The 15,658-nt window shown below is 38.4% G+C and overlaps 1 protein-coding gene across 1 annotated transcript in view; it reads left to right on the top strand.

The window, feature by feature from the left end:
- The window catches only part of SPPL2A (signal peptide peptidase like 2A), a 57,218-nt gene that overhangs the window by 26,507 nt on the left and 15,053 nt on the right, over positions 1-15,658 (top strand). The window contains exons 6-15 of the mRNA XM_065411943.1: positions 838-989; positions 6,911-7,007; positions 7,996-8,097; positions 9,691-9,772; positions 10,084-10,158; positions 11,268-11,324; positions 11,517-11,570; positions 11,998-12,097; positions 13,528-13,605; positions 13,961-14,121. Of these exons, the coding sequence (XP_065268015.1) occupies positions 838-989; positions 6,911-7,007; positions 7,996-8,097; positions 9,691-9,772; positions 10,084-10,158; positions 11,268-11,324; positions 11,517-11,570; positions 11,998-12,097; positions 13,528-13,605; positions 13,961-14,121 (958 nt within the window). The remainder of the gene's footprint in view (positions 1-837; positions 990-6,910; positions 7,008-7,995; positions 8,098-9,690; positions 9,773-10,083; positions 10,159-11,267; positions 11,325-11,516; positions 11,571-11,997; positions 12,098-13,527; positions 13,606-13,960; positions 14,122-15,658) is intronic.

Genomic DNA, 15,658 nt, shown 5'->3' on the forward strand with positions numbered 1-15,658 from the left:
CTGTGTTGCTAGGGTGTGAACTGTCGTTCAGGGGTGTGGATTTTTAAGCCAATCCAAGTCCCTGTGTAGACAGTAGTATATTGACGGATGAACCCTTCCTGTTGGCAAAGGTAGTGTCTACACTGAGCGCTACAGCGGCACAGCTGCAGCTGGGCTGTTGTAGTATTTCAAGTGTAAACTAGCTGTTACTCTGGTTTTATACTAATGCAGATGGTAGCAGATTTTGGACCAGTGGCTCCTAAAAAAGAAGGCATGAGAGGTTCCTTCCATTTAAGACTGTTCTTTTAGAGCTAACTTGGACTTTTTTGTTGGAATGTTTTCTTTAAAGTTTGACCCTCCCTCTTCTCAAAAACAGAGATTAATAGAAGGAATTAAATATTTCATCCTGACCTATTGTGGAACAACAGCATGGACCTATAGAAAAGTAAAGTCTTGGGGGAGAATTTCAAAGGATATGATGGGAATTTGGTATGCCATTTTCTTTCAACTTCGTATTTTTCTGCAGTAATAGTATTATGAAAGATCAGAATAAATACTCAAGTTTTTTTCCTTTCAGCTATCAAATCTTAATGTTCTGCCTGATCTACCCTTACAGCTATGTGGGTTATTTTCCAAATCAAAACCAGCTTCAGCAAGTTAGTTCAGCATATGCCTAGCTTTTGAAGTCTGTGGCTCTATTCACATGCTTAAAGTTAGGCATGTGATTAATTACCTTGCTAAATTGGGCCACCAGTGACTACTTAAATCTTAATACAACAAAAATTGGGCGCAAGGTAAGCACTTTGTTTTTAAGTCCATGTTCAGTGTCTATAACTGAAATTTTTTTTGTCTATACAGTGAGGATTTAAAGGCAGTGGCAAGCCCTGAAGACAGAGAAACAAGAAGAAAGAAAGAGGAAAATGTTACTTTCACCCCTCTAACGGTTATCATATTTGTGGTAATCTGTTGTGCCATGCTACTCTTACTTTATTTCTTCTACAAATGGCTAGGTAAGAAATAATATATAATCTCATTTGATTTCTTATTTAAATATATTTTCTCCTTGAATGCCATTGTTAACAGTTTTTTATGGAATTTAGTTTTATTTCAGAGTCGGAATCAAAGTTCAGTTAACTTTTTTCTTTTTAAATAACTCCCCCCCTCAATTTACTGAGGGAGCAGAGTAAGGTGAGTTATTTATTTTTAAAAAAAGGGGGGGGGGAATGGAGAGGGGGCAACGTCTCTCTCTCTCTCTCTCTCCCCATGTCTCCCCCCACCTGCCAATTTGTTTCTCCATTAAGGTTGCCAAGGCAATAGTTATTTTGGATAAAGTATATGAGAGAGACGGTCCCTTGCCTTGATGGTAAAAAAAAAAAAAAAAAAAAGTAGTAGAGCATACGATACCCCTTGCTCATCCTTGTAGAGGGAACATGGTAGCTGAATACTTGGAGCAACTGCTTACCTACATTAATGAGTTGTATCTAAACTCACTTTGGATTTATATTTTCATCAGACTCCTTGTAGTAGGGCCAAATGGCCTAAGTAAACCTGGACTAATTGGACAGAGTTGGAGATGCTACCAATGACATAATTATCTTCCAGATGATGCAATCCCAAGGAAACTTTTGCGTGATCCCCTACTATTTTTTCCCTGCCTCATTCGGTGGGTTGTGTAGTGAATGAAGCTGGTATCTGCAGGATCCCTGCCTCATTTGTTACAGAAGTTGGAAGGGGTGTAGTGATTAAGCAGGGGATAGCAGGAAGAGAAAGGATGGTCTGGTGATTAAGGCAGTTGAATGCTGCCCTGGAGAACTGGATTTTATTCCTGCCTCTGCCACAGAGTTCTGTGTGATGTTGAGTGTAACTGGATGGTCTATCCCTTTTACAGCCAGGAACCTGAGGCCAGCCAGCTCTGTTCTTAGGGAGAGCCCCTTGAACAGCATCAGGACCTGGTAGAAAGAATTTCAGACCCAGCTGGGAAGGGATTAGGTGATTGCCTGATGAGTACCTGATTCCTATAAAGGCTGGAGGAGCTACAGGAAGGAGATAGATTCATAGATTCTAGGACTGGAAGGGACCTCGAGAGGTCATCGAGTCCAGTCCCCTGCCCGCATGGCAGGACCAAATACTGTCTAGACCATCCCTGATAGACATTTATCTAACCTACTCTTAAATACCTCCAGAGATGGAGATTCCACAACCTCCCTAGGCAATTTATTCCAGTGTTTAACCACCCTGACAGTTAGGAACTTCTTCCTAATGTCCAACCTAGACCTCCCTTGCTGCAGTTTAAGCCCATTGCTTCTTGTTCTATCCTTAGAGGCTAAGGTGAACAAGTTTTCTCCCTCCTCCTTATGACACCCTTTTAGATACCTGAAAACTGCTATCATGTCCCCTCTCAGTCTTCTCTTTTCCAAACTAAACAAACCCAATTCTTTCAGCCTTCCTTCATAGGTCATGTTCTCAAGACCTTTAATCATTCTTGTTGCTCTTCTCTGGACCCTTTCCAATTTCTCCACATCTTTCTTGAAATGCGGTGCCCAGAACTGGACACAATACTCCAGCTGAGGCCTAACCAGAGCAGAGTAGAGCGGAAGAATGACTTCTCGTGTCTTGCTCACAACACACCTGTTAATACATCCCAGAATCATCTTTGCTTTTTTTGCAACAGCATCACACTGTTGACTCATATTTAGCTTGTGGTCCACTATAACCTCTAGATCCCTTTCTGCCGTACTCCTTCCTAGACAGTCTCTTCCCATTCTGTATGTGTGAAACTGTTTTTTTCTTCCTAAGTGGAGCACTTTGCATTTGTCTTTGTTAAACTTCATCCTGTTTAACTCAGACCATTTCTCCAATTTGTCCAGATCATTTTGAATTATGACCCTGTCCTCCAAAGCAGTTGCAATCCCTCCCAGTTTGGTATCATCCACAAACTTAATAAGCGTACTTTCTATGCCAATATCTAAGTCGTTAATGAAGATATTGAACAGAGCCGGTCCCAAAACAGACCCCTGCGGAACCCCACTCGTTATGCCTTTCCAGCAGGATTGGGAACCATTAATAACAACTCTCTGAGTACGGTTATCCAGCCAGTTACGCACCCACCTTATAGTAGCCCCATCTAAATTGTATTTGCCTAGTTTATCGATAAGAATATCATGCGAGACCGTATCAAATGCCTTACTAAAGTCTAGGTATACCACATCCACAGCTTCTCCCTTATCCACAAGACTCGTTATCCTATCAAAGAAAGCTATCAGATTGGTTTGACATGATTTGTTCTTTACAAATCCATGCTGGCTGTTCCCTATCACCTTACCACCTTCAAGTGTTTTGCAGATGATTTCCTTAATTACTTGCTCCATTATCTTCCCTGACACAAAAGTTAAACTGACTGGTCTGTAGTTTCCTGGGTTGTTTTTATTTCCCTTTTTATAGATGGGCACTATATTTGCCCTTTTCCAGTCTTCTGGAATCTCTCCCGTCTCCCATGATTTTCCAAAGATAATAGCTAGAGGCTCAGATACCTCCTGTATTAGCTCCTTGAGTATTCTAGGATGCATTTCATCAGGCCCTGGTGACTTGCAGGCATCTAACTTTTCTAAGTGATTTTTAACTGGTTCTTTTTTTATTTTATCTGCTAAACCTACCCCCTTCCTATTAGCATTCATTATGTTAGGCATTCCTTCAGACTTCTCGGTGAAGACCGAAACGAAGTCATTAAGCATCTCTGCCATTTCCAAGTTTCCTGTTACTGTTTCTCCCTCTTCACTAAGCAGTGGGCCTACCCTGTCTTCGGTCTTCCTCTTGCTTCTAATGTATTGATAAAAAGTCTTCTTGTTTCCCTTTATTCCTGTAGCTAGTTTGAGCTCATTTTGTGCCTTTGCCTTTCTAATCTTGCCCCTGCATTCCTGTGTTGTTTGCCTATATTCATCCTTTGTAATCTGTCCTAGTTTCCATTTTTTATGACTCCTTTTTATTTTTTAGATCATGCAAGATCTCGTGGTTAAGCCAAGGTGGTCTTTTGCCACATTTTCTATCTTTCCTAACCAGCGGAATAGCTTGCTTTTGGGCCCTTAATAGTGTCCCTTTGAAAAACTGCCAACTCTCCTCAGTTGTTTTTCCCCTCAGTCTTGATTCCCATGGGACCTTACCTATCAGCTCTCTGAGCTTACCAAAATCCGCCTTCCTGAAATCCGTTGTCTCTATTTTGCTGTTCTCCCTTCTACCCTTCCTTAGAATTGCAAACTCTATGATTTCATGATCACTTTCACCCAAGCTGCCTTCTACTTTCAAATTCTCAACGAGTTCCTCCCTATTTGTTAAAATCAAGTCTAGAACAGCTTCCCCCCTAGTAGCTTTTTCAACCTTCTGAAATAAAAAGTTGTCTGCAATGCAGTCCAAGAATTTGTTGGATAGTCTGTGCCCCGCTGTGTTATTTTCCCAACATATATCTGGATAGTTGAAGTCCCCCATCACCACCAAATCTTGGGCTTTGGATGATTTTGTTAGTTGTTTTAAAAAAAAGCCTCATCCACCTCTTCCACCTGGTTAGGTGGCCTGTAGTAGACTCCTAGCATGACATCACCCTTGTTTTTTACCCCTTTTAGCCTAACCCAGAGACTCTCAACACTTCCGTCTCCTATGTCCATCTCTACCTCAGTCCAAGTGTGTACATTTTTAATATATAAGGCAATACCTCCTCCCTTTTCCCCCTGTCTATCCTTCCTGAGCAAGCTGTACCCATCTACACCAACATTCCAATCATGTGTATTATCCCACCAAGTTTCAGTGATGCCAACAATGTCATAGTTGTATTTATTTATTAGCACTTCCAGTTCTTCCTGCTTATTACCCATACTTCTCGCATTTGTATATAGGCATCTAAGATACTGGTTTGATCTTTCCTCCCAGTTTTGTCCTGACCCTCCTTTCTCTCTGCCAATATAGCCCACATTGCCTCTCGTTTCCAACCCATCTCCCAGGTCTCCATGTTCCCCACTTACCTGTGGGCTTTGCTCACCTGTCCCCGTCGAACCTAGTTTAAAGCCCTCCTCACTAGGTTAGCCAGTCTGTGTCCAAATAGGGTCTTTCCCCTCCTCGAAAGGTGAACGCCATCTCTGCCTAGCAGTCCTTCCTCGAATAGCATCCCGTGGTCTAGGAAGCCAAAGCCCTCCTGGCGACACCATCTTCGCAGCCAGGCATTCACCTCCATGATGCATCTGTCTCTGCCCGGGCCCCTACCTTTGACAGGAAAAATCGAAGAGAATACCACCTGCGCTCCAAACTCCTTCACCCGTACTTTTTGCTCTCCTCGTATTTCCTCAAAGTCCATTGTCTTTGTCCCACAGTGTGCTCACTTAGCTGTTTTCTGCTTAACTTGATTGCTTTGTTTGCGTTATATGTACATGTACTTTCATTGTCCTCTGCTGATCAGACAGGTAAATCCCCATTCCTTTGTCCAGGGCAGGCTTGTTTTATGCACTGTCTCTCAAATATGTTTTTAAGAACATATTTTTAGTACGCATACATAATTCTTTATACACAACCCATACATACATCATGCAATGAAATTCCTGACCAGTGCATCGCCAGTTTACATACAATATCTTACAAGATACCTTTTGGAAACACTAGGATGGCAGTATGTTGGGGATAGTGAGTGTGTCAGGCCTGTTATGAGTTACAGTATAGTGGGCCCTCTGCCAGTGGGCATTGAGGGGCTCGGAGGGGCACAGGCTTGGTAGAGCATAATAGGTCCGTTAGTGTTTAATCCAACTATTGGGCGTGTCTGTGAAGTATTGAAGTCTAACTTTCTTAGCTGCTCTTATTGAAGTAAGTGGGAGTTTCACCACTAACTTCCATGGCAACAGGCATGAACCCTTCATTTGGTAGGATAAGACTGACTGGGAAACAGTGTAACTACAAATAATTATTATGTCTTATTTGCTCGTTCACTTTTTCTATTTTTCTGTTGCCTCTCCAAAACTCTAGGGACCTCTCAAAATTTGAAACGCAGAATTAATAACACATAATTTTTAGTACAATATTCTAGTTCATCAGTTTTTTCCAAGTGAGAGACACCTAGTTAAATAGAGTATCTTTCATTTCCTATCTCATAAGAGCCCACCTGAATAACTTTCAGTCCTCAGCTCCAGAGGCGCCAACTTTCTGATTTCCTGTGGGGTGCTCTAGCCCTGCTCTGTTCCTGGCTCCACCCACACTCTACCCCTTCCCCCAAGGCCCCACCCTGCCCTGCCTCTTCCTGCCCTGCTTCTCCCCATTCCACCCCCTCCCCTGAGTGTGCCCTGCCCTCCCCTTCCACTGCCTCCTGTCTGCTGCTGAACACCTGATCAGCAGCAGGTGGGAGGTGCTGTGGGTGAGGGGGAGGAGCTGATTGGCAGGGCCCACCAGTGGTTGCTGAGCACCCACTGTGTTTTTTCTGTGGGTGCTCCAGCCCTGGAGCACCCACAGAGTTGGTGCCTATGCTCAACCCCTCCACCTGTGAAATCCCAGCTTTCCTAAATGCCTGCAAGAAAAGTTGAGTCCTGGAGTGTGCACACAAGGTTTACAAATCTAGGCTCTGATGATCCAAGGATGGGATTGTTCTATTTCTTAGTGGCATTGGTGCAAAGAAAACCATGTGTGAGCATGAACTTTATCTTTCCTTTAAAAATGACGTTTAAAACGTTAAAATTCAAGTCTCTAGTTGATGGGAATTTTTACAGCATGGTACAGACCTTTGAAGTTTCAGTATTTGTTTTATTGAAAACCTGTTGATACAATCTTGACTTAAAGAGGCATGAGTAATATCACTATTCTGTTACTGTTGTCACAGTATTTCCTAGCTCTTGGCTCCTTCCTGCCAGAGCATCTTTGTGTTGTATACATTTTGTCACTTATTTATTTTCATTTTTCTTCCTTCTAGTGTATGTAATAATATCAGTTTTCTGCTTGGCATCTGCAATGAGCCTGTACAACTGTCTTTCTGCACTAATTAGAAAAATATCATTTGGGCAATGCAGGTATTGTACATCTCTTTACCTTGTTATGGTTTATTTGTTTTGGATATTTTTCTGTAGCTACTAAAACTGCTGGGAGGAAATGTGCTAATGGTTTGAGAAACTACTGTAAGCTTTAAGCTTGCAGCTGCTTATGTACTGTATTCAATATTTTAGATTTATAACACAAAGTAAGGGTGCCTAGGGGGTGAAATGGGGCTCTTTAATAGAACTTTAAAAATGCAAAACTTTAAAGTAATGGTTCCTGAGTAGTCCTTACTTACTTCATTAGGACTACTGTATCAGCAAGGAATACTAGCATAAAGAAATCTGGGATCCTGCAAACCCATGGCTGAACAAACACACCTATGCTTTCTTGGCAGCAGTGGTGGGTTTAAATTATAATGTCTGAGATGTACTTTTCAAGTCGTGTGTTATGGTCATATGGACTCATCTGTTTTCAGACATGCTGTGGAATTAGTGGTGAGCATGGAACTGCACGTGTGGCATGTAAATGAGTCTGCCTGATTGCACATTCTTCCTATTCCACCAGTCTCATTTGCACTACATCTAATTATAGTTTTCTCTCTTTAACCTGTTAAAAATGTTCCATGAACATTTCAAGCCATAACAGTCCTTCATTTGCACTGTTCTGTTAAATATTTTTTATTTCTCCAAGTTTCTATAATATACCGAAAGTCATCCAGGCTGTGTTTTGGATGCCTATCCCATAAATCTAAAATGCAAAACAAGCAAAGGATTGCCCATAGGTACTCATGCCTTTGCTTTTTCTCCTTGGCTGTTGAGAGCTTTGCAGTGTGATTACAAAGTTAATAAATCTGGACTCTGGCGGAGCAAGTGGGCACAGTGAGTTTCAAAATGAAGGACTCCTCGTAGAGAGAGTGCCTTGTGAGCACCTCTGTTGAATTTAACTGTATATTTTATTTGTTGTGTTATATTGTAGGCCTTTTTTGCATTTAAGACCAATTAATTTAGCCATTTCATTTTTTAGGATTTCATGTTGCAACAAAAGTATTGAAGTGAGACTTATTTTTCTTGCTGGATTCTGCATAGCAACAGCTGTTGTTTGGGCAGTGTTTCGAAATGAAGATAGGTATGTGATGATTTTGGAAAAATTTTGTAAGATGTCATGACAATAACTCAAATATATAAATCACCTATCCATATAGAAAATCCTGCAGCACAGTGTCCTTTCTAAGTTTTTGTTGTTGTTAGTTTTTAAAAAGTATATAAAACTTTACTAAACTTAAACAGATGAATGAAAAGAACTGGTAACATTAAAACAAACCTATACAATTCATATTTATATAGTTATTTGTAGTTACTAAATAAAGAAATTCATAGTGGTGAGGGGGAATCATAATTCCTTCTTACTTAACGGAAGAATAAATACTGAAAGAAGGAGAAGAAAGAAGGATGCAGAAGCAGGAACATGTTACTTTTTTTGGAAAAGACTGACTAAGCTAACAGGTCTTCCACTACCATCCTCAACTAAAAACAAGTCTCTTGACCCTGATGACTTGAAACCTTGTGCAGAACAACCTATAAGGCTAATATTAGCCTCAAAGAAGCAAAGCTAAAGGAGCTGGCATACCACAGGTTGGCACAAAGTATAGCTCTACTAGTGTATGTAGCTGAGGTTTTTTGGGGAAAGGAGAGTGTGCGTGGGTGAGGGGTGGTGGCAGCTGTTTCATCAGTATCTTCCCATCCAGTTCATCTTTGCAGTTGATGTACTCTACAGCATGCTGGTCAGGGGAGTCTGACAATTCTATCAGAGGAGGTTGCTCATGTGTAAATGGGCCATCTTGAAATAAGTCTCTTTATTTTTTTAATTAACATTGCTTCCTAACAGCTAACTTACTGAAAATAATCTTCATATTGCAGAGTGGATTGTTTACACATAAGCTCAATGCTGCAGTTTATAAAGACAAATTCTACCTATTAGTGCTTTCCCAGTGGCTTAATTGAGGAAGGAAATGAGGAATTCCTGAGTTAATTTTAGTATGAGTAAGGAAATAGATCTCCGTACTTCACCTTCCTGGCATTGCAATGATTTAAGGCCCTTAAATGGACACCGTGAACTTGAAATCTACTCTTAAAATAAGTTCAAAGTAGTTTTGGGTACTGCACTAGCAGTACTGAGTACTGAGTTCCCCTGGCCATTTTTGTGGGGCTTACAATCATATTTTCCTATTTTTTTAAAAACTTTCTTCTCCCTCACACAATTGGGGAAACTTACTAAGATTCCAATCCTGAAACTTCTTTTGAGTGAGTTGACTGCTGCAGCCCTGCAGATTTCCACTGAAGCTCAGCATAGGCACGGGAGCCTACCCATTTCCAAGAAGTTGTAGGAATGAAGCCTAATTTCTTATACATGGCGAATAAGAAACTGACTATATACAAAATTGAATATTTTTGCTCCTTTTTCCATTAAAGTAGTCTTAAGTATTACCTGTTTAATAGCAGATAAAAGACTTAGTTAGAAGTGTGACTTTTATAAGTTAAGACAATGTTCCATTAATGAACATCAATAAGTAGGTATAAAAACTAGACTCCAGTCATTGTTATAATATCTTGCTGTAAGATTGTAGAATTTGGTTTTTCTTCCAACAAGACCAAACAAACCTGCAGTACTCTGAAAATATAGAAAAATAAAATGTAAAGAAGGTTCATTTTTTATTTGTAGGTGGGCTTGGATTTTACAAGATATCTTGGGAGTTGCTTTCTGCCTAAACTTTATTAAAACACTGAAAATGCCCAACTTTAAGGTACAGTAAACAGTTTACCTAAATAAAGCATGTTGATATGCACATAGAAATACTAGTAACTGGAGGTAAATTAAAGAATGAAAAAAGAATGTTTCCTTTTTTCCAAAAGCATTAAAGTTAGCAAAAGGACTCAACAGAATGTTGTTCTTATAAATCATAAACTAAAACTACCAATAGAAAATGTTTTCATACATTTTATGAGAGAATGTTAAAGGTAACCTATAGGCATTTAGTAAATATTGATGTATTAATGATAATTATCATGCAGTCTTTGAAAACTTGTGTTTAATGTTTCCTTCTCTGTTTGCCAGTCATGTGTGATACTTCTAGGTCTTCTTCTTTTGTACGATGTATTTTTCGTCTTCATAACTCCATTTATCACCAAGGTAGGTCCACAGTTTTGATAAAGATTTGTGGTATGAATGCCTGCTGGTGCATTTTATATTTTGTGCATTGAATTTTATGTATTTAAATATTGTCCAGACATGGCTACCATTCTAGACGCTCAAAGTCTGTTACTCCCAAGAGTTTGTCTATTAAGTAATTTCTCCTAAGTTTCTCAGTCTACCAACATCTTAATGAAAGGTTGCACAGGAATGTTTGTCTCATTAATTTAAACTTAGAAACAAAGGGGAAAGGATGAAAACAATGTAGTGAAAATAAGGTGGATCCAAGCTAAATGCAGCCTAGGGGGTGGGGATGAATAGCGGTAGATACATCCAAAGGGATTATAGTAGCAATAGGAGGTAAGGAGCACTGATATAATGAGGGGAACTAGCCTCAGGATGGTCATTAATCCTTCAAAAATGGGATCACAAAGTAAATTATCGTATATCTGTTTTGTGCTACAGCCCCCAAAAGCCTGCTCTGTTTTTACTTGCTATAGTTGACATTCTAATAAATGCTGTCAGTCATACAGCAGCCTGCTGTTTTTCAAATTCTCAGTTTTATTACTGCACCCTGTCTAAATTCTGACTTTTATTACTGTACCCCATCTTTTGCTTTCAGACCCTTATGTATCAGTTGAGGTTTTGGTGCTTTGTAGAATGCTGATTCTTTAACGTGCTGTGGCACAAATTACTTGCAAGTGCCCACATTTCAAAGTAGAAAGACCAAGTCTACAATGGCAGAGGAGTAGATTGCTGACACATTCTTCAGCTAAATAACAACTTTAGCTGCTTTCATTAGAAAACAAACTATAGTAGCCAGTTTAGGTCTGACTGTTTTAATACAAAACAAAAGCATAAATCTTTACTTCATTAATCTGTGCACTTCGCTGGAATTTGAACAACTTCTGTTTTGGATCAGTGCATTCCATTTTGAATGGGTTTGCTGGATAATGTCCTGGATAAAATAATCCTGCATACGGTAGTACATTAAGAGGATTATAGGACGTTGAGGTGCAAGCAGCAATTCTGTGTGTAATATTGAAGTGTTACACTATATACTTAAATAAGTATTAAATCACTAATTGAAAAATAACCTTAAATTTCAGAATGGGGAAAGTATAATGGTTGAAGTTGCAGCTGGTCCTTTTGGTAACAGTGAAAAGGTATGAATAGTCTTTTTCTGTATTATGAATATAATATGAATACATATGTGCAGGATATAACACTAACTGAATTAGCTATGGAAAGTGAGTAAATTCAAGTAGCTTTTAGGTATAATTTTCTCACAAAATATAGCCAGCTTTTGCTACTTTTGTTAAAGTATTAAATACCTGTTGACTTGGGTTTGATCCTAGAATGATGGAAACTTGGTGGAAGGCCCTGCTGAACGCTCAGCTCCCCATGAGAAAGTAAGGATTGTATTTCAGATATGTTCACTGGACTTTAAATTGCATCCTCTGAAAAGGCTATTCTTTTGGGGAAAACCTGACTGTCAAAATTGTCCTCTTCAGGGCCTGGATATCATTGTTGGTCAATAGCTTATAGTCAGGATAACAATGCATATCTAATATTCCCATTGCTTGTGGTTACATTGTTTTTAATTCTTTCATGTATATGATCTGTAAAATTGCAAATCCATTTTTTTCTACTCTAAATCTTAAAATCACATTTTAAACAGTTTGTTGGTTCCTGTTTTCTTAATTCAGGTTCTTCCTAATTTGATATTTTTCAGAAACTAGATGAATAAGTAGTTCTAATATCATTTTAATGTTTCTTTAAAAAAAATTATATGATTTAGATTGAATTTATGTGGGATTTAAAAATATTGTTTTACAGTTACCAGTCGTTATTAGGGTACCTAGACTTGAACACTCCGCACTGACGTTATGTGGAATGCCGTTTTCACTACTGGGTTTCGGAGACATCATTGTACCAGGTAAAGAAATGTTTTTGTCAACTATAAACAAAAGTATCTGTGAACCTTTTTCATAATAACCTGATTCTCAAAGTGGATTTTCTATATTTCAGGCCTACTCCAGAGTTTAATACTGATTTCTAGCTTTTGATCTATATAAATGCATTGTAAAACAACCTGTATTTTTATAATAGTCTGTAGTCTAAGTACAATTAGTATTTTAAGATTTGTAAAACAATCTGCTTTTATTTTTATATATATATACAAGACAAGCCTTCTAATCTTCTGTAAAGTGCTTTGAGATCTACTGATGAAGTTATATATATATATATATATATATATATATATATATATATATATATATATATATATAAAAAATTATTTTCATGGCACTTGTATTTGTAGAATATAGTTCCATTAATAATATAATAATCAGGATCAGTGATCTTAAATCAAGCTGGTTTTTACAGGAAATGTAACATGGCAAAGGATTATCATCACTTAATTTCTAATTATATGATGTATGGTACAATACAAAATCCTCATTTTAAAAAAGCAATGTATGCTACATAAACCAAATTATTTCTACAGTGTTTATAGAAGGAGAAAATATATTTGCCTTTTAATCAACATCACAATAATAATTATCTCTCTTCATCAGTAGATCTCACAGCACTTTACAAAAGATTAGAAGGCTTGTCTTGTGAAAACCTGAGTTCTGCACCTGGCTCCGCCATAGACTTTCTTTGAGACCTTGGGCAAATCACTTAACCTCTGTCTGACTTTCTCATCTGTAAAATATGAGTGTTAATTTTTCTCTGCTGTACTGAGGCAAAATTTAATTTAAGTGTGTTGAGAATCTTTGATGGAAGGCACTCCATACGTGCAAAGTATTGGGTGTTTGTTACCACTGTGTAGTGCAGATCTGTCGCTTATATTTAATTAAGTGCAAAGCACATTAGCTCATTTAAATGGGGATATTGACTTTAGAGACAGGCTTATTCTAGAGTCATGTCTACATTGCGGGTGCTATAGCAGCATAGCTATAGTATCATAGCCATGCCACTGTGACTCTGTACAGTAGATGCAGAGTACAGTGAAGGAAGGAAGGTTTTCTGAGCAACAGTAGCTAGGTCAACAGAGGCATTCTTCTGTGGAACTAACTGTGTCTGCTCTGGGGTTAGGCCGACATAGCTACGGGAGTCAGGTGTGGATTTTTTACACCCCTGAGCACAGTAGCTATGTTGATGTAAGTTTTTAAGTATAGACCTGGCCTAAGGTTTCTTAAATAAAACTAATTGTCTTCTAGCTGTCCACAGTATTTAACTTACAATTTTATAGTTAACTGTTTCCTTCCATATTGTTGTTATAATGGGAAGTATGAATGTAAATTCATGTTATGGCAACTTAAACTTCTTCCAATAAATACTTTCTCCATATTCTCTCTTTAGGTCTCCTGGTTGCCTATTGTCGAAGATTTGACATTCAGACAAGATCGTCTTCTGTATATTATGTTTCCTGCACCATAGGTAAATAATTTTAATACAGTATTTTGGCAACGTGTATTTTTCTGTAAGCTGCTTTTGTGAGATTACTAGATCATTTTCTTCAATTTTACAAAAATGAATACTGCCAATATTTTAATCTCTAATTTTGTTTTACTTGTCTGTATCCGAGTTGCATCGTTATAGAAATCAGTACTCTTGAAAACGTCAATGAATATTTAAAGCGCACTGAAATTACTATTATTGCACATTTACATAATCAAATGGAAAATACTGTAATAGCTATAGTATTAGTCCTGTATGCAAGGGATATCTGTAATACATTGAGTGATGTAGTGCTGTATACTATTCAGTAGCTGTCCTGAATTTTTTTTAATAGCTTATGCTGTTGGCATGGTGTTGACTTTTGTTGTTCTGGCACTGATGAAGATGGGACAGCCAGCCCTTCTCTATTTGGTACCATGTACACTCATTACCAGCTCACTTGTTGCCTGGAGACGCAAGGAGATGAAGAAGTTTTGGCAAGGTAGCAGCTATCAGGTAAGTAGAATACATTCAGATAGTCAAAACAGTTTTGTAACTTCGTGTGTATTCTTCCTTAAATAAGTAAGTATGTGGTAATATATTAGTAGTCAGTCACTTTACATCTGTATTAGTAGTGCTTATTGCATTTCTAAAAAAAAATAAATAAAGAAGCCTTTTGTAGAAGTTAAGTATATTTTAGTCTATAAGTCAACTTGATAGAACAAGATTTAAAGGAAAATACAGATATTTGGCTCAGTCCAGTAATATGAAAAATCAAAACGATGACATTTTTCACATGAATACAATAGGAATTGTGCCAGAATGTGTATTCTCTTCAGTATCTCTGAACCATCATCTTGATGCAAAGTGTTATCATTTGGAACACTGAATATGGCACTCAATGTTAAATTGGAAACCAGTTTCCTGGCTGCAATAGTTTTGTATTAGAATACACTTGAAAAGAAATTGGAAACACATTAGAGTTGGTTTGACCAGTAGTTTAGAAACTAATTTCTAATGTTTTCTGCATTGGTCATATGTTGTCATGATCACAAATGCCATTCTGCAACAAAGTGACCATTTGTGAGTGGGGGCTTAGAAATATCAATTACAATCAAAAACTTCTGTCTTACTGTGTCAGCACAAAGCAGTTGTAAACTGGCACTTTGAGGATTTCCCCTGCCTAAACTGATCCTTTCTTGGGTGGTGAGAATGTCTCTGACCCTGAAATCTCTTGGGAGCTGTTGGCAGCTAGCATATATAAAAGGAGCCTTGATGTTACTCTGATTTATTCTGGGAACTGGCTCAGCAGTAGGACAATCCAAGGATACTGGGAGAACTTAAAGGTGTCTTAAAGCCATCTTTGTATCTCCTTCCACTGAGTTGTGTGATAGCTCTGGCCAGAATATGGACCACTATTTTCAAGAACAATTGATTTATGGTGAGAGAAGTTGCTCTTAACTTTCAGATAGTTGTGTTAAGGAAAGCAGGAAGAATTTTTTGTTGTTGTTGCTAATATTGGATGACACTCATCCAGATGTAGAGAGGTTACTTCCATGCCAGGTCAGCTCTACATTGCCTGTCTGCAATGTAGAGAGCAATAATTCTACACCAGCTTCATTTAACGTGGTGTGTATATTCTGGGTGCTGGGGGGAGGGAAGGAGTAACATCTCCTCACATAAATCCAGTGGGTAGAAGTGCCTCATGACGGTGTGGCGGGATTTTGCTCAGTACTCCAATGTATAGGCTGAAATAGGCTATGGAGAAACTGCATGGCCAGCCTGAATACATACTTAGTATGTACTTGCTCTCCCCACTCCTGTGGAGTTCCTTGTACAAAGCCCAATTGCGTAGGTTGCCTCTGGGAGTAGAGAGTTATAGTTAACTTCATTCCGAGAGAACAATATAATGTTCCTCGCTTAAGATGTTAGTATGTTTGGTCTAAAAACTTCTAGTTTTTTAGCTACCAAAATTTTTTCTCTCACTTCCTCTAACAAAATTCATATTTGGAAGGTTTATGTTGCCATAGTAGTTATTTTATGTGCTTTTTCA

Source organism: Emys orbicularis, chromosome 10 (assembly GCF_028017835.1).
Source record: "Emys orbicularis isolate rEmyOrb1 chromosome 10, rEmyOrb1.hap1, whole genome shotgun sequence".
Taxonomy (NCBI): domain Eukaryota; kingdom Metazoa; phylum Chordata; order Testudines; family Emydidae; genus Emys; species Emys orbicularis.